This window comes from Elgaria multicarinata, chromosome 1 (genome assembly GCF_023053635.1).
Source record: "Elgaria multicarinata webbii isolate HBS135686 ecotype San Diego chromosome 1, rElgMul1.1.pri, whole genome shotgun sequence".
NCBI classification, from domain to species: domain Eukaryota; kingdom Metazoa; phylum Chordata; class Lepidosauria; order Squamata; family Anguidae; genus Elgaria; species Elgaria multicarinata.
This window is the reverse complement of record NC_086171.1, coordinates 1,160,986-1,181,616: the sequence shown is the minus strand read 5'-3', so window position 1 is coordinate 1,181,616 and position 20,631 is coordinate 1,160,986. Positions and strand designations below refer to the sequence as shown.

General features: G+C 46.6%; 2 protein-coding genes across 5 annotated transcripts in view; one reads left to right on the top strand and one right to left on the bottom strand.

Moving 5' to 3' along the window:
• LOC134395683 (GTPase IMAP family member 5-like) overlaps window positions 1-17,235 on the top strand; it is a 195,036-nt gene extending 177,801 nt beyond the window's left edge. Inside the window, exons 1-3 of one of the 4 annotated variants that reach the window (XM_063121852.1) lie at window positions 10,441-10,605; window positions 12,774-12,862; window positions 16,156-17,235. In XM_063121852.1, coding sequence (XP_062977922.1) covers window positions 12,844-12,862; window positions 16,156-17,174 — 1,038 coding nt within the window. In that variant the 5' untranslated portion in view covers window positions 10,441-10,605; window positions 12,774-12,843 and the 3' untranslated portion in view covers window positions 17,175-17,235. Of the gene's footprint in view, window positions 1-10,440; window positions 10,606-12,773; window positions 12,863-12,892; window positions 12,956-16,155 lie in introns of those variants that run through there. The other 3 variants (XM_063121868.1, XM_063121860.1, XM_063121846.1) reach the window with 3 other exon arrangements.
• Window positions 1,193-10,399, bottom strand: LOC134395672 (GTPase IMAP family member 8-like). The gene is made up of 4 exons (XM_063121837.1): window positions 10,333-10,399; window positions 9,577-9,638; window positions 5,316-6,050; window positions 1,193-3,570 (listed from the first exon to the last, which is right to left on the bottom strand). The coding sequence occupies exons 2-4, from the start codon at window positions 9,623-9,625 to the stop codon at window positions 2,846-2,848; spliced, it is 1,509 nt and encodes a 502-aa protein (XP_062977907.1). The 5' UTR covers window positions 9,626-9,638; window positions 10,333-10,399; the 3' UTR covers window positions 1,193-2,845.
• Window positions 17,236-20,631: the final 3,396 nt, after the last annotated feature.

The following is a 20,631-nucleotide window of genomic DNA, read 5'->3' as shown; positions in this document are numbered from 1 at the left end:
TCATAGTTCCATGCATGTGATGTATGTATGGAGTTGAATTTTAAATTGGGCTGGCCTGGGTGGGCAAAGACCAATTCTCTCTTTTTTCTCAGCTGGTCAAAAAAGGCTGCTTAATTCTAATGTGTTTGAAAAGGTGAGGCAAGATATTTTGGGAGGAATCAAATCAGAGCAGCATTCAATGCAATGAAAGTTTGCCGACCAGCCAGAAAGCCATCCTGGACTATTAATAAGTCATCAAGAACAAAAAACGTAAGAAGAGCCATGCTGGATCAACCAGCAAACCATGGAAAATCCACAAGCAAGACATGAGTGCAATAGCACCCTCCTGCCCATGTTCCCCAGCACAGACAGCTGCTGGCACTCAAGGCAGCCTCATAGAATCATAGAATAGTAGAGTTGGAAGGGGCCTACAAGGCCATTGAGTCCAACCCCCTGCTTAATGCAGGAATCCACCTTTAAGCACACCTGACAGATGGTTGTACAGCTGCCTCTTGAATGCCTCTAGTGTGGGAGAGCCCACAACCTCCCTAGGTAACTGGTTCTACTGTCATACTGCTCTAACAGTCAGGAAGTTTTTCCTTATGTTCAGCCGGAATCTGGCTTCCTGTAACTTGAACCCATTATTCTGTGTCCTGCCCTCTGGGATGATGATGAAGAGATCCTGGCCCTCCTCTGTGTGATGACTAGAGATGTAAAATTTCCAGAAATTTTGAAGCCATGGAAAAAAACCCATTCCCCCCCCTTTTTTTCCCCAGGGAAAAACAGAAATTTTTGGAAAAATTGAAATACTGCAATATTAGCATTTTTTACAGATTGAAAGTCACTTTGTTACATTAGGAACATAAAACGTAATTATGTCCAAGTTGGTTTGGCATAAAATTATTGCATTTGGTATATTAAAACTAGTGTATTCAAACAATTATTACAAATTTAATTTACTTTTTTTTAAACTTTTTTTTGGTAACAAATGGAGCTACAAGTTCCTGAACTGTTAGGAACCTCTTTGGTTCTGCCAGTTTATGAGGAGCAGGCGAAAAACAATTAAAACAACAACAACTGAAGAGACCACCAACATTAGTAACAAAGAAAATTATTTATGTCTCCGCTAGTCCTCCAGTGTCAAGACATAAAGCCCCCATTCCCATAAAAAGAACTGAGAAAAATGGGGGGGGGGGGAGAAACCAAGACTCAATTAATATGCCTGAAATTTAATCAGACTCATTTTCTGACCTATAGCTATCAGTATTAGTTTCAGTCTCTGCTTCCATGGAAGTGCCCCCTAGAGGCAGAAATGCATCTTGCTCTTGCATTTGAAAGTTGTAATCTCAGTTTGCAACCTAGGACTTGCTTGTCCTTGGTGCACAAACATTGTAATAATCTGATACTGTACAGTTTTTAGAAATCATTTGGAGAAGTAAGTATCTGAACACCTTGTCTTAAACGTTTTATTCATCATGCTAAAATAAAACATCCCGTAATCTGTTTTTTCTTCATTTTTTTTTCAATTTTTCGGAAAAAAACCAAAAAAGGCTTCAGAAAAAAACGGGAAAAAACCGTTTTCCCAAAAAAAATTTCATTTTTTTTCCGGGCCTTCACATCTCTTGTGACGACCTTTCAAGTCCTTGAAAAGTCCTATCACGTCTCCCCTCCATCTCCTCTTCTCCAGGCTAAACCTGCCCAGTTCTTCCAGTCTCTCTTCATAGGGCTTTGTTTCCAGACCCCTGATCATCCTCGTTGCCCTCCTCTGAACACGCTCCAGCTTGTCTGCGTCCTTCTTATTTATTACATTTATGTATATAGCGTCCCATAGCCAAAGCTCTCTGAAGTGTGGTGCCCAGAACTGAATGCAATATCAGGGCTAGGAAGGGTTTCTACTCTGCAGAAGGTTTTAGGCATAGAAATTGTACACAATCAGTTTTTTAGGAAATGGGTTTACCAAGAAAAAAAAAGGCCCAGTAGAGAATCCAGGATGCTGTGGGGATCCAAGTGTGAAAGTCATGTGGTATTCAGGAAAAAGAGGTGGAGAAAGGCAGCAGTTCTCTCTGGGTAAAGTAGCTGGTGGTGTGAGGAAGAAGCAGGAACCTCCGGCCCTTAGAATCCCAGCAGCAAAGAGTTACGAGGAGGAACAAGCGAACCTCCATGTAATTCATAGGGCTTAGCTGAAACCCACGAGCGAACGAGCTACCTGGATGGAAAGAACGAACACGTGGTGCCTGTATCCCGGGCCAGTTATAGGCAAAGGTGATCTTCTGGAACCAACATGAGTCCTGAGCCACAAAGCATCCTTATTCTAGGGGCACTCAAGAAAATGACTGGGCTCACATGACATGCTAAATTGCCCACTGTGGGTTGTTGTTGATCCGTGCATTATCGTGTTATCTGAAGGTGGTGCGGTTTCCTCAGGGTAGGGTGTCCTGTTGACTGAATGCAGCATTATTTCAAGAGGGGTTATCTGGAGAAATATTTTTCCTCTGGAATCTCCTACGTCATGACGTAGGGGCTCCCGGAGCGGGGGAAGGGCATTATGATGTAGGGGCTCCCAGCTGCCCGGAATAGTTCTGCTGCTGCTACTATCAAAAGCAGCAGAAAGAATACTGTTTTCTTTTAAAAAGGTAAATAAAGGGACCTGCTTTCACCAAGGGTAAGGAAGGGCCCAAAACTTTGTGCCCAAAAGTTAATTTGAAAGAACTTTCTGAGTGCTTTTTGTGTGTGTGTGTGTGTGTGTGTGTGTGGCAGATTAAAGAGTAATAGCTTTCTTATGCCAGGTGCACCCAAGTTTGGAGCCCTGATCGTGAGAATGGGGTGGGGGTGCTGTTATCATCCCCCACCGTTTCAAACTGAAAGTTCAAACAATGGAACCTGGGGGTGAATTTGTGGTTTTGTCAGCAGGTATCTGTGGATCCCCGTCTTCCTCTCCCTGTCCGCTTCCTTCAGATTCTGCCTCGGCAACTTCACTTTCTTCTATGTGAGAGAAGGACTCGTCTTGATCCTCTGGCAGCATCGTCTCAATCTGAGAGAGCAGCTCCTCCACCTGGGCGGCCTGCTTTTCTCCGGTTTCCTTGTTGCTGAAACCACAATATCGCTTGCTGCAGTCGCAGATCAGCTTCTGAAAGTGTGCGTTATCTGAGCGCTGAATATAATCGTCCAAGCTCTCATTGCGCAACTTTTCTAGGTGGGTGAAGAGTACAAACAAGCAGTTTTGGACCTCGTCGCTAAATAGCTTCTTTACCTGCTCCACCACCTGGCGGTCTTCCTCTGTGAAACGGCCCACCTGGATAACCAGCACCAGAGCATGGAGGCGCGGGCTGGAGAGACGGACACTGCGCTGGATCTCGGTAGAATACTGGGGTTCAGAAATAGACGGGGTGTCGATAACGACAATCCGCTTCTCCTTCCATTCTCTGATTCCCAACTGGCAACACTTTGTTACTGGGGTTAACTTGAAGCTGGTGTCAAACCACTTTTTCCCAAGGATGGTGTTTCCGGTGGCACTTTTCCCACCTCCTGTCTTCCCCACGAGGACGATGCGCAACTCAGTTTCCTCAGAGGTCACTTGTGAATTTGTTGTTGCTGCAAAGAAAAGAACAGAGTTTGGAGATCCAATAACGTCCTGTATAGATATATACTTAAGCTTTGGATTGTGGCCTGATCAGTGACCTAGGGAGGTTGTGGGCTCTCCCACACTAGAGGCCTTCAAGAGGAAGCTGGACAACCCTCTGTCAGGGATGCTTTAGGGTGGATTCCTGCATTGAGCAGGGGGTTGGACTCGATGGCCTTGTAGGCCCCTTCCAACTCTGCTATTCTATGATTCTTTGATTCTATGAAACTAGTCCTGATGGGGGTGGGTGGGCTTCATAAGATTTCATTCTGAACTTCCCCCTCTCCATCCCTGCCTGCCTTTCCCCACTCCTTTCTGGGTTGCAGACATACCCTTGAACTCTCCAGCCAGGAGACAGGGAATAAAAACAAGGTTACCTGTAAGCTTGGGCACAGCAAGTTAAAGCGGAACAAGCGCACCTGTAAGAATAGGCGATACACAATCTGCAACAAAACAGTTAACTCCCAACTGGTCCCTCACAAACACACAGTGCCCAGTGTTAGTTCTGGGGTTTGGGGGGTCCTTGGGCATTGCCAGTGCCCCCCCTCCCTCAGTGAGTGGCCCCCCTCCCTCAGTGAGTCAACCACCTCACCACCATTGCTTCCTCCTCCTCCTCCTCACCGTTGCCCCCACTTGCCAGCTTGACCGGCAGCCAGGGAGCACGTAGGCCAAGGGCCCCCAACCATTCTGGACCCATGGGCACATTTGGGAATTTGAGAAACGGCTGTGGGCGCCACCACAAAATGGCTGCCACAGAGGATGTGGTGAGTCATATAACGGGTGCTGTGGGGCTTGCATAGGCCAAAGAGGTGGGGGTCGGGCAGAGAGAAAGAGCGAGGCTATAGGCTGGGGTGGAGGGGAAATTGCAGGAGGTAGATAGCAAGGAAAGAATGGGGCTAGGAGGGGGGAACAGCAAGATGGTCATGCCTCACCTCGAGGAAGATTCCTCCGTTGAGGAAGAGGCGACAGAGAGCCAGCCCAGAGTGCTGCAGCCAGAGCCAGAGCCAGACGCGGATGTGCGAGCGTTGGCTGCAGCACATTGGACTGGCTCTCTGCTGCCTCTTTCTCATCAGGGGAATCTTCCTCGAGGTGAGGCATGACAAGGACGTAGGTGGGTGAGTGGGAGAGAAAGAGTAAAGCCGGGGATGGAGAGAAATCGCCAGGAAAGGGCTTGGGAGGAGAGCAAGGGCGAGACTGGAGGGAGGACGTTGCCTGACAGAGAGAGCCAAAGGGGAAAGGTCAGAAGGAAATTGGGTGGGACCAGGAAGCAACCTCCCTTGCCTGCCAGCCTGCCCGCCCGCTGATCAGCTGATCAGTCCCAGGTTCAGGAACAGAAAGGAGAACCTGGGGCCCTAATGTTTTCAGCCTATAGTTCTCTTTTCATTTGGGAATTGGGGCGCGGCTGTTTCAAATCGGCCTTCACACCTGCCCTACACTGAGATGGAAGCTTCCTGTAAACGACCTGGCACATTTAGCAGAGCGGGACTCACCCCCCTGCCTATACGCATCGTGCCCTGTGGATGTGAAGGGTTCCTTCTCGGTCTGTAAAAAATGATTCAGTGCGTTTGTGCCATTTTGAGTGTTTTCTGATTTGTTACTTTTAGACGGTTGCACAACGGTCGGGAAGCGTTGTAGAAACAAAGACGTGACGATGGTGTAGATGAGTGAAAACCTAACTGGAGCAGAACCCCCGGCCAAGCTGGCGGTGAGCTCTTACCTTGAGCCAGGCAGCCGTCTCCTCCCAGGTCTGCTGCCTCCTGCACGGCCACAAGCATCTCCGTTTGTTCTTCTTCTTCCACCTCTGTCTCGTCCTGAGTTTTCCTTGGAGGAACCCTGGGAAGTTGGGCCGTTCTAGAGGTGCTGAGGAAACCGTACTGGTTCTCCTGCACCATCTCTTCAACCTTTGAGAGCAGCTCCTCCACCTGGCTTCCTCCTGCCTCTTCATTGTTGAAGGAGCACCACCGGCCATTGCAGTGATTGGTCATGCTCTGAAGGACGGTGTAATCTGGGTCTGACAGGCACTCTTTCAATGGTCGACTATTTAAATCTCGTCTAGTGAATACAATAATGGTGTACTTCATGGCTTCGCTGCCGAATATCTTCCGGACCCACTCTATTGCCTTCTCGTCTTCCTTTGTGTGATGATCCGAGCGGACCACCAGTACCAGCACATGAGGGCCTGGTCTGGAAAGACAGAGGCAGTGCTGGGCCTCAGGGGAATTCTTGGCCGTGTCGTTCTCAAGGTCAAAAAAAGCTGGAGTATCAATAAGGACAGCCCGCCTCCCTTTCCATTCCCTGATTCCCAAGTGACAGGACTCGGTTTGGATGCCCGCCTCAAATGCCCCCATGCCGAGAATCGTGTTTCCGGTGGCACTTTTCCCAGCTCCCGTTTTCCCAACCAGCACAATCCGAATCTCTGGGTCCTTCAGGCTCTGGGTCTCAGGCTCCGGAGCTGTGGAGAACAAGTCAGGTGTTAGGGTGTGCAGCTGGCGGTGCGTAGAATGTGCCTGGAGTGCGAATCAACAAGGCCGCCCCCAGGATGAAGGAAAGGGAGGGCCTTGCTCCAGGCACCATGCTAGGCCACACATAAAGGGGCAGGAAATGTGTTACTAGTAGTTTAGAATGGGTGGGAGTAGAGTGACCCTATGGAAAGGCGGACCGGGCTCCTGTACCTTTAACAATTGTATGGAAAAGGGAATTTCAGCAGGTTTAATTTGAACGCATTCAGCAACTGGGCCAGATCTTCACCCAGCAGGATATAACACTTTGAAAGCGGTTTGAAAATGGGATATGGAATGTGTCCTGGGTCCCAACAGTTGTCAATACCATTATAAACCATTATAAAGCAGGAGTGCAGATCCTGACCTGGTGACATTCCTCTTCATTACAACAGTTAAAGCTGCAGGAGTGCTGCTGCTCTCTCTTGGTTTTAAAATGGATAGTGTTGGTTTTATACTGTTGTTTTTATGTTCTGATGGTTTTTAAATTTTGTATACTTTTTTTATGTTTACAAAGTTTGCAAAGACAATAGACAAAGGTTCTGAGAGTTCTTCCGCTAGCTCCTTCATTACTCTAGGATGCAGTTCATCGGGCCCTGGAGATTTGAATTAATTCAAAGAAATTAGGTGTTCCTTGACCATTTGTTTATTAAACTCAAACTGCAATCCTGCCCCCTCAACTTCTGCTTCAGTTTTTCCAGGGGTGTCATAGACTTGCTTTTGGGAGAAGACTGAGCCAAAGTAAAAAACTGAGCACTTCAGCCTTTCCTTTGTCATCTGTAACCAATTTGCCATCCTCATTAAGCCCCTGAACCACTATTTCTTTCCTCTGTCTTTTACTACTCACATATCTGAAGAAAGCCTTTTTATTGCTTTTAGCATCCCTCGCTAATCTCAGCTCATTCTCAGCTTTAGCCTTCCTGACGCCATTTCAGCACTTCTGTGCCACCTGTCTGTACTCTTCTTTTGTAGCCTGGCCTTCCTTCCACTTCCTTTTGTTTTCAGGTCATCTCTAAGCTTTTTGTGGAGCCTCATTGGTTTCCTCTGTTGTATTCTATCTTTTCTCCTTGCTGGAATTGTTTGTAACTGTGCCTTTAAAATTTCCTTTTTAAAATACTCCCACCTATCCTGCACTCATTTTCTCATTAGGGACCTTGCTTATCATAGTTCTGAGTTTATTAAAATCAGCTTTCCTAAAATCCAGAGTACGTGTATGGCTACACATAATGGCACGCCGCCTCCCCCGACATGAACTTACCAGACACTACGTCAACATCTGTTCTATTGCATCATGTTATGTTGTATAATGCTTTCAGTGTTGGAGTTTGTAAATTTTGTGTGAATTGTTGTAAACTGCCCAGAGAGCTTCAGCTACTGGGTGGTACATAAATGAAATTAACAACAAGAGCAACAAACCCACAATTTTTACCCTTTACTTTCTGAAGTTAGGTCTTAGAATATTTTTTGAGCTTGAGACTTTATTTTATTTTTGGAGGTGGAAGTTAGAATCATTGCAAAGTCATTTCTTTCTTTCTTTCACTCTAGAGTCTACATTTAAATAAGTTGAATTCTTCACATGCCTAGAGGAACTTAGTAATGCTTTAGCTTAGCTTTTTATTTTCAAATAATGTGTAGAAATAAGTAAAAAGGAGTAAACCGCTTCTAAATTATTCCTTTTGCAACACATGTTTTTCCTCCTAAACCTTCTCCTCATCTCTCATTCTCTCTTACTGTCAATGATGTTACGCTTACTCCGGTCAAGGAAGCTCGTAGTCTTGGCTTTATATTTGATTCCTCGCTCTCCTTTATTCCTCATATTGAGGCAGTAGATAAATCCTGTCGCTTTTTCCTGTATAATATTGCCAAGATTCGATCATTTCTGTCTGTCTCTTCTGCCAAGATGCTTGTTCACGCACTGGTTATTTCTCGGCTGGACTACTGCAACCTTCTTCTCACTGGCCTTCCTTCTTCTCACATCAGTCCGTTGGTTTCTGTCCACCACTCTGCCGCTAAGATCATCTTCTTGGCTCGCCGCTCTGACCATGTTACTCCACTTCTGAAATCTCTTCATTGGCTTCCAATTCACTTCAGAATCCAATATAAACTTCTCCTGTTGACCTTCAAAGCTTTTCACGGTCTAGCTCCGCCCTATCTTTCCTCTCTCATCTCACACTATTGCCCCACTCGTGCTCTTCGCTCCTCGGATGCCATGTTTCTCGCCTGCCCAAGGGTCTCTACTTCCCTTGCTCGGCTTCGTCCACTCTCTTCTGCTGCCCCTTATGCCTGGAACGCTCTCCCAGAACATTTGAGATCTACAAGTTCAATCGCAGCTTTTAAAGCTCATCTAAAAACTTTTCTTTTTCCTAAAGCTTTTAAAACTTGATGTTGTTCGGACTTTAGACTGTTAGTTATACTGTTATACTGTTAGTTTTACCCTACCCTGTGCCTGTTTGCATTCTCTTCCCCTCCTTATTGTTTTATTATGATTTTATTAGAATGTAAGCCTATGCGGCAGGGTCCTGCTATTTACTGTTTTACTCTGTACAGCACCATGTACATTGATGGTGCTATATATATATAAATAAATAATAATAATAATAATAATAATAACATATAAGATGCAGCAGTGTGTTGAGGAAGAGTCATAACAATAATGTTAGAAGCTCAATTTGTTAGCTCACTCTCAACATTTTTAGTGCCAGCTTTATTTATTTATTTAAAACATTTGTATTCCGCCCTATATCATTTAGATTTCAGGGTGGCGTACAGAGTTTGTCAATTGCAATTCTTTTAGTTAAACTTATATTTAGGCTACATTCTCATTCATTGCCAATAATGTAAGCTCTGAAAATGTTTCTTATGCACATATAACTACCATGCCGTCATTTTCTTAATTTTTGTATTTTTATGAAATAAAGCATTTCATATATTTTAAATTACTTTTTAGCCTGTGGTGATGTTTGTCTGTTTGGACTTAGCTTGGATACCGCTGGGGTGTCGAGAACCCAATTGCTATAGGTTCTGACGTTAAACAGGTCCAACTTATCAACACCCCGGGGGCTGATCTGGTACGGTGTGTTTTGTAGAGGAGAGGGATGGCTTGCTGACCAGGGGGTTGAGCTAAAGGACCTTTTTGCATCCTTCCAGCACTAGGATTCCATGGAAAATGGAGAGGCTCTGTGCCCGTGAGTTGACTCTGTATAGGCAAGCAAGTGGGCTCATCTCCAGCATTTAACAGCATTTAACAACGCTAAGTTTGTTTTCTAACAGACCCCAGAACTGTTGTTTTTTAAATGGATACTGTTGTTTTTATACTGTTGTTTTTATGTTTCTGATGGTTCTTAAATTTTGTATACTTTTAAAATGTTTACTGTTTTAACTTTTGTGAACCGCCCAGAGAGCTTCAGCTGTGGGGTGGTATTTAAATGTAATAAATAAATCTGTTCCTAGGTTCTGTTGAACTTTTGAGGAAGTTCTTACCGACATTTCTGGAAGGGAAAGGACATAGGTTCCAGATTTTCCCACTCATGGTTTGTTCTTTCCTAGAATTAGCAAAGAGATTGAAATGAAAGGAAATTATGCCTTGCACACAGCAAGCTGTTTGATAACTTAATGTTTCACTAAGAAATTATGCAGTTGTGAATAGAAGGTACTTGTGTACAACTATGTTTCCAAATCTTTTAAAAATATGTTATTTTTAACTTTGTGATAATTTATAACCTTGAAAAACAACCAATATTGAAACAAATGATCACATGCTCTGCAAACCCATTTATGTCTGACAGACCTGACATATATGAATGAGTCATGTGATGTAGGGATTAGTGTGCTAGAGTAAGGCTTGGGTGATGCACACATTTCATAGAACCATAGAACAGCAGAGTTGGAAGGGGCCTTTCAGAAGTTCCAAATTGGCTTTCGAGTCGAATGGGTCTGCGTTTGTGTGTGCTGTGCACTGCCCCAATGCCTTGTTGGTTTTGCTGCAACAGACTAACAGAGCTCCCTTCCCTCCTAGAAATGGTTACTTCTTTACTAACTCTGCATCATAAGTAGAGCCAGCCTGGCTTGGAATTGGAAGAGGAGGATTTCCAGACATAATATCTGACAGTGCCTTGGAACAGTTTGGTCTGCCTCCCGCAGCAACTTACACAATATGCAAATCTACTCAACAGACTGCCATTCTTTCCCTTAGAGCTGCAGCAAAGTTTAAGAGCATGAAGCAAAAAATCTTCTTACCAGTGTGCCTTCTGGCTTTGCAGCTTCCCTGTAATCTCTCTCTCTTTTCCAGACTGCGAACTGCACTGAAATTAATAAATACACGGGCTTTTTGGTTTCAGTTTTAAAGTCAGTCACGTGCTTTCTGTAAAATGGTGCCTCCCTGTCTTCACTGCACTGTCCAAATACCGAAGCTGCTGTGTAGAAGTTTGCAGAGCGATGCCATTCAAACTCCAAGCTGAAGGCAGTTCAGGATGGTCGGTCATTTCTAAAGCTAAGAAAGCAACAGCCTGGGTAAGTAGCAGAGGCTTCTCCTTCACGTTTTTGCAGCATTTCAAAAAGAATGTGTAGAGCTGAAGCCTGGTCCCGAAAGATCCATCTCAGAACAGGAGGAGCGGTTTCCTTCTAACTCCTCCGGCACAGAGCAAGTACTTAGTGGCTACCCTAACTGCCTCCTTTCCTTAGGACAGGGCAAAGTTCCAGCCAGGTAGCCTTTTCTTTTGAAGGCCAGACTGTGGAGGCTTCTTCTTGTGTCTTTGTGAAAATCTGCTTCTAAGTTATGGCTGCATCCAGACAGTCGCCTTCGCTTGTAGCTTACAGCACAACCATTGCTCTTGTGCTGTAAGATACGAGCGAAATTACAACAGACTTTTCACATGATTGGAGAGTATTATATATATTTTTCTTGCGTATACATCTATGTTCTATCCATGCTAGTCAGTGTGGCATAACTACTGTGGGTAGAAAAGGAGAAGATCCGACTCACTTAAGTAGGGCTCCTGTATCTTTAACAGTTGTATGGAAAAGGGAATTTCAGCAGGTGTCATTTGTATATATGGGGAACCTGATGAAATTTCCTCTTCATCACCACAGTGAAAGCTGCGGGAGCCCTGCCCTCTTTTAAATATAGTCATTCTAGTAAAGCTCCTGCACTTTAACTGTTGTGATGAAGAGGCAATTTCACCAGGTTCTCCATATATACAAATGAGACCTGTTGAAATCCCCTTTTCTATGCAACTGTTAAGGATATAGGAACAGTTTGTCCACCTTTTCATATGGTCACCCTAACTTAAGCAGTCATTAGGTTTTTCAAAAGAGATCCTTAAAACAAATTAAAAGCAAACAGGACAATAAGAGCAAAGCCTTCAGCAGAAGCCAAAGGCCCAGTAGTTGGAATATGGAGCAAACCAAAAAGCATTGGAATTACTCCTGGTCCCAGAGTTCACTGGCCAAGCTTACCTCTTTGGAAGGTAAAGGATCAGATTCTTTCCAACCATGAAACACTGGCCCCCATTGACCTCTCTCCTTTAAAAAGGGCCTGGCTACCATCAGTAGGTGTTCAAATGGTGCTCATTCTGAGTAGGGTGACCCTATGGAAAGGAGGACTGGGCTCCTGTATGTTTGACAGTTGTATAGAAAAGGGAATTTCAGCAGGTGTTGTTTGTATGCATGCAGCACCTGGTGGAATTCCCCTCTTCATTGCCACAGTTAAAGCTGCAGGAGCCCTGCCCTCTTTTGTATGTAGCCACTCTAGCATAGTTCCTGCAGCTTTAACTGTTGGGATGAAGAGGGAATTTCACCAGATGTTGCATGCATACAAATTGACACCTGCTGAAATTCCCTTTTCTATGCAACTGTCAAAGACACAGAAGCCCAGTCCTCTTTTCCATAGGGTCACCCTCATTCTGAGCAACACCGTTCCAGGGCCCTGGGCTGCTTCTGGAAGCCAGGAGCCTGCAGCCAAAGCAGGGCAGTAGGAAGCATTTGGGCAGCTACGCGTTGTAGCTGAGGGGGCAACATGGCCCGGCGTGTGTGTGTGTGTCTCTTCTTATCCTCCACGCAGGCCCCGTCTTTGTTGATAAGCGCAGTGCTGAGTGGGGAAAGGAAGGGCCACCCCTAGGGATGTGTGAGCATTTCATTTCCTCTCGCAAATAATTCAGAAATGCCCTGTTCACAACCCCAAACATGAGTGCAAACAGGAACAGAGGTTCTCCTAAACTCCTCACAAATTCCTGAATTTGCATTCATGTTTGCAAAATGTGCAACTTCTGAAAAACGTGGACTTTCTCCATTCGAAGTAACCCGGGAAAACCAGGTTGCAAACAAGAACAGGTGCAAGCGTTGAGGTAAAGTGTGGAGCGTGTCCGCGTGTTGGAGCAGCCTTGGTCCTCCCATCCCTCGCCACAGCTGTGCCAGCTTCCCTCAGCCCTCCATCTGTCTTGCGCAAGAACCTATAAGATAATGAATTGATAGGAGGATAGAACCGGAAGATGCCTTGTAGGCTATCTAGTCCCGCCAATCTCAAGCTAGAACTTGAATTACATTAAATGTAAGAATTGCTATTAATCCCTCCCAGCTAACCAGTGTGGAGAGCGAGGCGTGCAGCTGTGTATGTGACACTAAAGCATCAATGGTGGCATTTCCCTTTTCAGCATGGCTTTCCCTTTGGTGTTTTTACGCAGGAATTTGGAGTGCCTGGAATCCTGAATTGCGTTTCTTCTTCTTCTTCTCCTTCCTGTGACTGACCTGAACATGGCTGGAACCAAAGGAGGTAAAACTGTCACCAGCTGCAATTGCAGAAAGACCTTCCTGAATCAGGGGCAGAAAGAGATGAAGCAAATGAGGCAACGAGCAGTTTGCAGAGGTGATTCTCTGTAGGGGGCAGGTAGGGCAGTGACCCCCCGCTCAGTCTTTCCAGCCCCCCCAGCCCCACCACTCATTCCATAGGGAAGCGGCCAGCACTGCTATGGAGTTCCCCTTGGCTATTTGTCTCCTCCCTCGTGGTAGCAAACATGGCGGAGGAGAGACCATTTCCCCCTGTTCGGAAAAGCAAGAGCAAACAACAATATGCAAGATGGAAGATAGTGAACAGATCCAGCTCCTTGTTTGTTTGGGAAGCAATATTTCCCTTGAGAACACTGGTGTGAGAAATGTGAAGGGCTGGAGCATCTCCCCTATGAGGGAAGGTTAAAACAGTTGGGATTGTTCAGCTTGGCAAAAGGGAGGCTAAGGAGGGGCGTGATAGAGGGGCTGTCAAAGCCTTATGAAGAGAGACTGAAAGAACTGGGCATGTTTAACCTGGAGAAGAGAAGGCTGAGGGGAGACAGGATAGCACTCTTCAAATACTTAAAAGGTTGTCACACAGAGGGGGGCCAGGATCTCTTCTCGATCCTCCCAGAGTGCAGGACACGGAATAACGGGCTCAGGTTAAAGGAAGCCAGATTCCGGCTGGACATCAGGAAAACCTGACTGTTAGAGCAGTACGACAATGGAACCAGTGACCTAGGGAGGTTGTGGGCTCTCCCACACTAGAGGCCTTCAAGAGGCAGCTGGACAACCCTCTGTCAGGGATGCTTTAGGGTGGATTCCTGCACTGAGCAGGGGGTTGGACTCGATGGCCTTGTGGACCCCTTCCAACTCCACTATTCTATGATTCTGTGATTCTTCATGGTGCCGGGTTGGTGCTGCCTCTGTCCTCAACCCTGTGCTTTCCCTCTCTCGGAGCGATGTTGGGTAATCCCAACGCTGAGGAGGGAACACAGGATTTCTGGACAGCCATTCAGATCCCAGAGCTGCCCCTGCCCTCTTCCTGGTGGAAGGCAACCAATCATAGAATCATTGATTCTATGATTGGAAGGGGCCTACAAGGCCATCGGGTCCAAACCCCTGCTCAATGCAGGAATCCACCGTAAAGCACTAGTCACTTTCCAACAGGCACCTGGGTTGGCCCCGGACTGGCTGTGGAGTAACGTCACATGGTGGAAGGGCTCCCTTTGAAAAAATTGGGGTAAATCCTGACTTTTTCAAAATGGATGACTGCGAACCTGCGCCTGCATCATCTAATCTTGAAAACAGCCCCAGAGGTGAACGACATTATGCACGGAGTGGAGAATGTGGATAGGGAGACATTTGCCCCCTCTCCCATAATACTAGAGCCCAATGAAGCGGATTGGTGGGAGATTCTGGACAGATTCTGGTTGGACATCTGTAAAAAAATCCTGACTAAGAGCAGTACAACAATGGAACCAGTGACCTAGGAAGGTGGTGGGCTCTCCCACCCTAGAGGCCTTCAAGAGGCAGCTGGACAACCATCTGTCAGGGATGCTTTAGGGTGGGTTCCTCTTCATCACAACAGTTAAAGCTGCAGGAGCCCTGCCCTCTTTTAAATCTGGTCACTCTAGTATAGCTCCTGCAGCTTTAACTGTGGTGATGAAGAGGGAATTTCACCAGGTTCCCCATATATACAATGACACCTGCTGAAATTCACTTTTCTATGCAACTGTTAGAGATACAGGAGCCCTGTCCGCCTTTTCATAGGGTCACCCTACCTTAGAGGCCCCTTCCAACTCTATTCTATGATTCGTCACATGGAGAAACCTTTTGAATGAGAAATTGCCTTTGAAAACCATGTCCAAATATATAAAAAAAGGTTTTATTTGTAGAAAGGGGAAACAAGTTAAGACAAAAAACAGGTAATGAAAGTTTTCTAAATAAAGTAAAATAAAAATCAGTCTAAGTCAGCTAGCTACATGTTACCTACCAGAATAGAGTTGTGGGTTCCAGACCATGTGCAGATTTCATTGCAGAGAAGATGGTCTGAGAGAGAGCACCTTGGCCTCCAATGTGATGTTATTGAGGAGGCACACAGAAGAGTGAGCAAACTCTTCCTTCTATGGGAATCTGAGGTCAGAAAAATCCGGCCTTTTAGCACAGACTGCTGTTTCATCCAGTCATGTTAGCCCCACCGTTTCTGATGTCATTAGCAAGCAAATCCAATAATTTCTCAGTGGCTGGACCCACCTTCCTAATGACCCTAACCCTGAACTATAAAGGAGCCGGCCAGCCGGCCAGAAGAACTGAAGGTTGCAATGCTATGAATGTTTAGACAGAAGAACCCTAGAACTTCTGGCACGCCCCAGCTGGGAACGGCAGGACCTCTTCTGTCTAAGCATGCCAAGATTGCAGCCTGAGTGTTGGATGCGTTTTGCGAAAGAGTGGGACAAGATAAGCCTGTTTGGAGTGTTTCCTGCATGGGGACAACTTACCAAGTGCTTTCGGTGGTCACTGTTGAGCTACTTTACAATATCAGGATTTGCCACAAAAAGTTTTTAAAACATCACTTAACGCTAGAATAAAAACCACAGTTCCCCAAGTAGGAGACTTTTAACTAGTCATAGAATCATAGAATCATAGAATAGCAGAGTTGGAAGGGGCCTACAAGGCCATCGCGTCCAACCCCCTGCTCAATGCAGAAATCATCATCTCTTATGAATGAAAAGCAAATGGGTCTGGGAAAACGCTGTCTAAAGGGAGCGCCCCATAAGAAAGGGCCCTCCTACCCCCTGTAACAGGGATCCACACCTCAGACCATATAGGCCAGACTAGACACCCACACGTAGATTGTCCCTAATAGGGAAAATGCAGCGTTGAAGGGGTGGGTGGGTTCCTTTCTCCTAAGTGAAAATGACCCAGGAAAACAGGTTGGCAGCCCTCTCCAGGGCAGCGGTCCTAATCCAGATCACCCCCTTAGCTGCTGTTTGACATAATTGAAAAAAAATACAAGTTTTGGGGTGGGGAGAGAGACCTTGCAGGAGGGTTGGAGGCTGGAGAGAGGCACTTCCATACTGAAAAGCAATCTGCTTTAGCGTGTTTCTTGGGCTGGAATGCTGTACTCACTTATCTGAGAGTAAGCCCCATTGAATTAAATAGTGCTTAGTTCCGAGTAGACACATAAGAGGGTGCTTCGTTTATTTTATATGGTGTATTAATATCTTATTCCCCCCCCCGCCCCCCACACCCATAAGTTGAATTCTAGCAGTGGTTGTTCTGCTGTTTCTCTAATAGGTTCTCCACAACTCACAGAGGCAGATAAAGAACTGAGGATCATTCTGGTTGGCAAGACAGGAGCTGGGAAAAGTGCCACGGGAAACACCATCCTGGGCCGGGAGGTGTTTCATTCCTGGCTTCAGGCCCAGACGACGACTGTGGTCTGCCAAAGAGGTCACGGGAGCTGGAATGGCAGGGCTGTTGCAGTGATTGACACAGCCGATATTTTTGACTCAGAAGCCTGCAGTGACGAATCAGCGATGGAGATCAAGCGCTGTATCGAACTCTCCAGGCCCGGCCCTCACGGCCTGGTGCTGGTGACCCAGGTGGGCCGCTTCACTGCAGAAGACGAAGCGGCGGGGAAGCACGTGCAGGCAGTGTTTGGAACGGAGGCCCCCAAGCACATGATCGTCTTGTTCACCCGCAAAGAAGATTTAGGAGAGGGCTTGTCCTTGCAGGAGTATGTGACCCAGTCCGATAACAAGGCTCTCCTGGGCTTGATTCAGGCATGCGGGGGGCGCACCTGCGCTTTCAATAACAGGGCAGGCGGAGCAGAACGGGACGGGCAGGTCACTGAGCTGATGGAGATGGTCCAGTCAATGGTTCTGGAGAACGGAGGGGGGCATTACGTCCATGAGCTGTACTTAGAGCCTAACCTAACTAGTAGGCTCCTCAGATATCACATGGCAAAAAACAGTAGGGCCGTGAAAAGGGCCTCTGGGGGCTTAATTTATAGGACCATGTTGGCAATCCTTCAGTTTCCTGCAGTTGTGTTCTTGCTCTTCTCTATGCTTCTTGCAGATCTATTTGGGTTTGTTTGGCTCCCCGCATCCGTCTTCTCCCGCCTGAGTAAGTTTCCTGCCGTGGCGTCGTCCCTCTTCCGTGCGCTCCTCGCAGCCGTCTTCTCAGCCCCGCGTAGGTTTTGTGCAGCTGTGTCCTGGCTCTTATGGCAGTTCCCTGCATTTGTATTCTGGCTGTTCTATAAGATTTGTCATTTCTTCACCTGTCTTATTTCTCCTTTTAAAAAATCCCATTAACCATCTTGCTTCCAGATATGCTGGTTATTTACTGTAATAAACTTGATTGAATTGAATTGAATATTGCTTCCAGACATTCAATAGGCTAACAAATTAACAGTTAGATAAATACATGAACATTCCTAGTTAAATGAAATCACTGGTCCCGAAATAGCCTTCAGACGCCACCCACATCCTCATCTCAGGGCCGCAGAGATAATGCTGCAGACGTTGAGCCAGCCCACCTATCCCCCCCCCAGCCCTCCCCCACTCTCAAAGGTCAGCTGAGAGACATTCAAAAACCAGTGCTGATCATTTCTGTTGCAGCAACATCTCTGTTTTTGCCCTGGCTGCATTGCGAGCTTTTAGAATGACTAAACCATTCTTGAATTAACAAGGGAGCGTGCCAGGAAGGCTGTGCGGACGTCGCACTGGGATAGGACGAACACATGTAAACGGGAGAAATGATTGCACCCCCAGGCCCCACCACCCTATGCCTGCTCCATATAACTTGTGAAAGAGACTTCATGGCTCCACAAGGTTTACAATACCCTAGACACTAGGGCTGTGCACCCCTTTCCTGAACCGCTTCGGATCCTGATCCGGGGCCCGAACCGGTTCAGGTCAATCTGGACCTCCCCCAATCTGTTCCGGAACCAAATCCGGAGCGAGATCCGGAGGTCTGGATCAATATTCGGCCCCCATTTTCCCCCCCTTCCCCACTTACTTGCTTCCGTGGCGGGCGGCGGAAGCAGGTAAGTGGGAAGGGGGGCAAAATGGGGGGCTGAATAACCCCCCTCTCCCCTTACCTGGCTCCGCCGTCCGCTGCTGAACGGACGGCAGCAGCGGCAGAGCCGGGTAACCGCCCCTTCCCCACTTAACTGGCTCCGAAGCTTCGGAAGGGTCTGAATCGCTTTGGACCATTCCGAACCACTGATCCGGTCCTCCCCCGCTCCGCTCCGGAACCAGGCTTCGGAGGACCGGATCGGCCCGCTCCACTTTGGATCCAAGGATCCATAGCAGAGTGGAGCACACCCCTACTAGAAACACACCAAACAAATACAAGTTGAAGTGGCCGCAAGAAACCCTCTGAGGTATTTACAGTTTCAAGCCCAGTTGGGATGGGAGCCAAGAAATGTGCGTGTGTCTGTGGAGTGGGGTGAGGGGACGTGAAAGTGAAAGGAGCCTTTCTGGGAAATGTGGTGACTAGCTAGAAGCCTTCTTCTACCAGGGGTGGCTTGGAGCCAACATTTGCTGGCACTTGTCAGAGAGCAAAGGCCACAGGGACTTCCTCTTTAAAAGAGGTTTATTTTGATATCAGTTGCTTTTGTTTTTAATTTGATTTGCTGCCAGATTGGAGACGGGTTTTTCCATCCCCAAACTGCAGGTTGTACATTATTAATAAATCTATCTAGAATTCTTTGTAACTGAACTAAATGAACGGAAAGCGTTTTACTTCAGTGTCACAGCATGTCTGGTTTCAGGGGTTTGCTGATGCACCGCCACCCACATCCTCATCTCAGGGCCACAGAGATAATGCTGCAGAAGTGGAGCCTGCCCACGTAGCCCCCCCACCCCTCCCCCCCAGCCCCCAAAGTCAGCCAAGTTTGGTGACGACACGAAATTATTTAAGGTGGCTAAAACACCAGGGGATTGGGAAGAGCTCCAAAGGCATCTCTCCAAGCTGGGCGAGAGGGCGTCCAAAGGGCAGATGCGGTTCATGGTCAGCAAGTGGAAGGTGAGGCAGCACGTTGGGGCAAAAAATCCCATCTTCAAGTATAACCTAGTGGGATCTGAGCTGGCGATGACAGAACAAGAAAGAGATCTTGGGATTGTGGTGGACAGCGCGATGAAAAGGTCCACCCAGTGTGCGGCCGCTGTAAAGAAGGCAAACTCCGTGTTAGGCATGATAAGAAAAGGAATTGAGAATAAAACGGCCAGTATTGCACTGCCCTTATACAAATTGATGGAAAAACGGAGGCTAATGGGAGACATGATAGAGGTGAATGTGGATCGGGAGACATTTTCCTCCCTCTCTCAAAATTCTAGAACTTGGGGTCTTCCCATGAAGCTGATGGGTGGGAGATCCAGGACAAATAAAAGGAAGGACTTCTTCACACAGCACATAGTTAAATTATGGAACTCGCTGCCACCAGATGTAGTGATGGCCACCAATTTGGATGGCTTTAAAAGGGGGTTGGATGAATTCCTGGAGGCAAAGGCTATCCATGGCTATTGGCCCTGATGGTGGTGTGCTATCTCCAGTATTCGAGACAGTAAGCCTGTGTGCACCACTTGCTGGGGAACATGGGTGGGAGGGTGCTGTTGCACCATGTCCTGCTTGTTCATCCCTGGCCGATGGCTGCCTGGCCCCTGTGTGAACAGAGTGCTGGCCTAGATGGACCCTTGGTCTGGTCCAGCCTCAGGGCTCTTCTGATGTTCTTAGGTTAATAATTTGCTGGGCCTTTCCCACCCGCTTGGTGAACTGAGCTCCCTTTGAGCCTGACTATTTGCTCATTGATTAGCAGCTGCTCTTTGCATTCACTTCTACTGTTACTTTCTACTGTTAGTTTTTCCCTACCCTGTGCCTGCTTACCCTTCCCTGTACCTGTTGGCATTCTCTTCCCCTCCTTATTGTTTTACTATGATTTTATTAGATTGTAAGCCTATGCGGCAGAGTCTTGCTATTTACTGTTTTACTCTGTACAGCACCATGTACATTGATGGTGCTATATAAATAAATAATAATAATAATAATAATAATAATAATAATAATACACTGCCTCCATCTCTACCCCCACCCCACTTGCAATGATTGACCACTGAGAGAATATGGACCTGAAAAGATTTACAGCAAATTAAAATGTGGATCTTTATTCAGAGCTAAAAGATCATCACAAGTTGCTCCTAGAGAAATATGGGAGGGCAACTCTTTAATAAATGGCCATGCAAGGGTGGACAACTTTGCCGTCTGGATTTCGCATAAAGAGTTGTAATGGCCTGAGCCTTTCTTGATGTAAGAACAGCCATATTGATCGAATGAACAAAAGATGGCCATTCCAGAGAAGAAGTTAGTAGGGACACGCCTGTCCCCCCCGTCCGTCCCCCCCCCCCCCCGATTTATGCCTGATTAATCCACACTAACAGAAACAGTGGCCCCATTCGGAAGACACCTTAAACCAGAGCTTTCCAAACTGTGTCGCAACACGTTAGTGTGTCGGCTGCAGTGTGTAGGTGTGTCGCACGACCGTATTACAATTTATGTATGTGTCCGTATCTCTTATAAGGGGTTAGTTTAGTAAAACTGAATTACTGTGTCGTGAAACGATGCATGTCTAAAAAGTGTGTCACCAATATGAAAAGTTTAGGAAGCTCTGCCTTAAACCATGGCTTTAACAATGGTAGTTAAGCCAGTAAACCTTATTCACCACTGTTAAAGCCATGGTTTAAGGTGTCTTCTGAACGGGGCCACTGTGAT

Coding starts and splice junctions, on each gene's coding strand:
- LOC134395672 (XM_063121837.1), bottom strand. CDS start 9,625: ATGAGTGGGAAAATCTGGAACCTATGTCCTTTCCCTTCCAGAAATGTC. Junction 6,051..9,576: donor TTTCCCTTCCAGAAATGTCG/GTAAGAACTTCC, acceptor TGTTCTCCACAG/CTCCGGAGCCTGAGACCCAG. Junction 3,571..5,315: donor AGACGGCTGCCTGGCTCAAG/GTAAGAGCTCAC, acceptor TTTTCTTTGCAG/CAACAACAAATTCACAAGTG.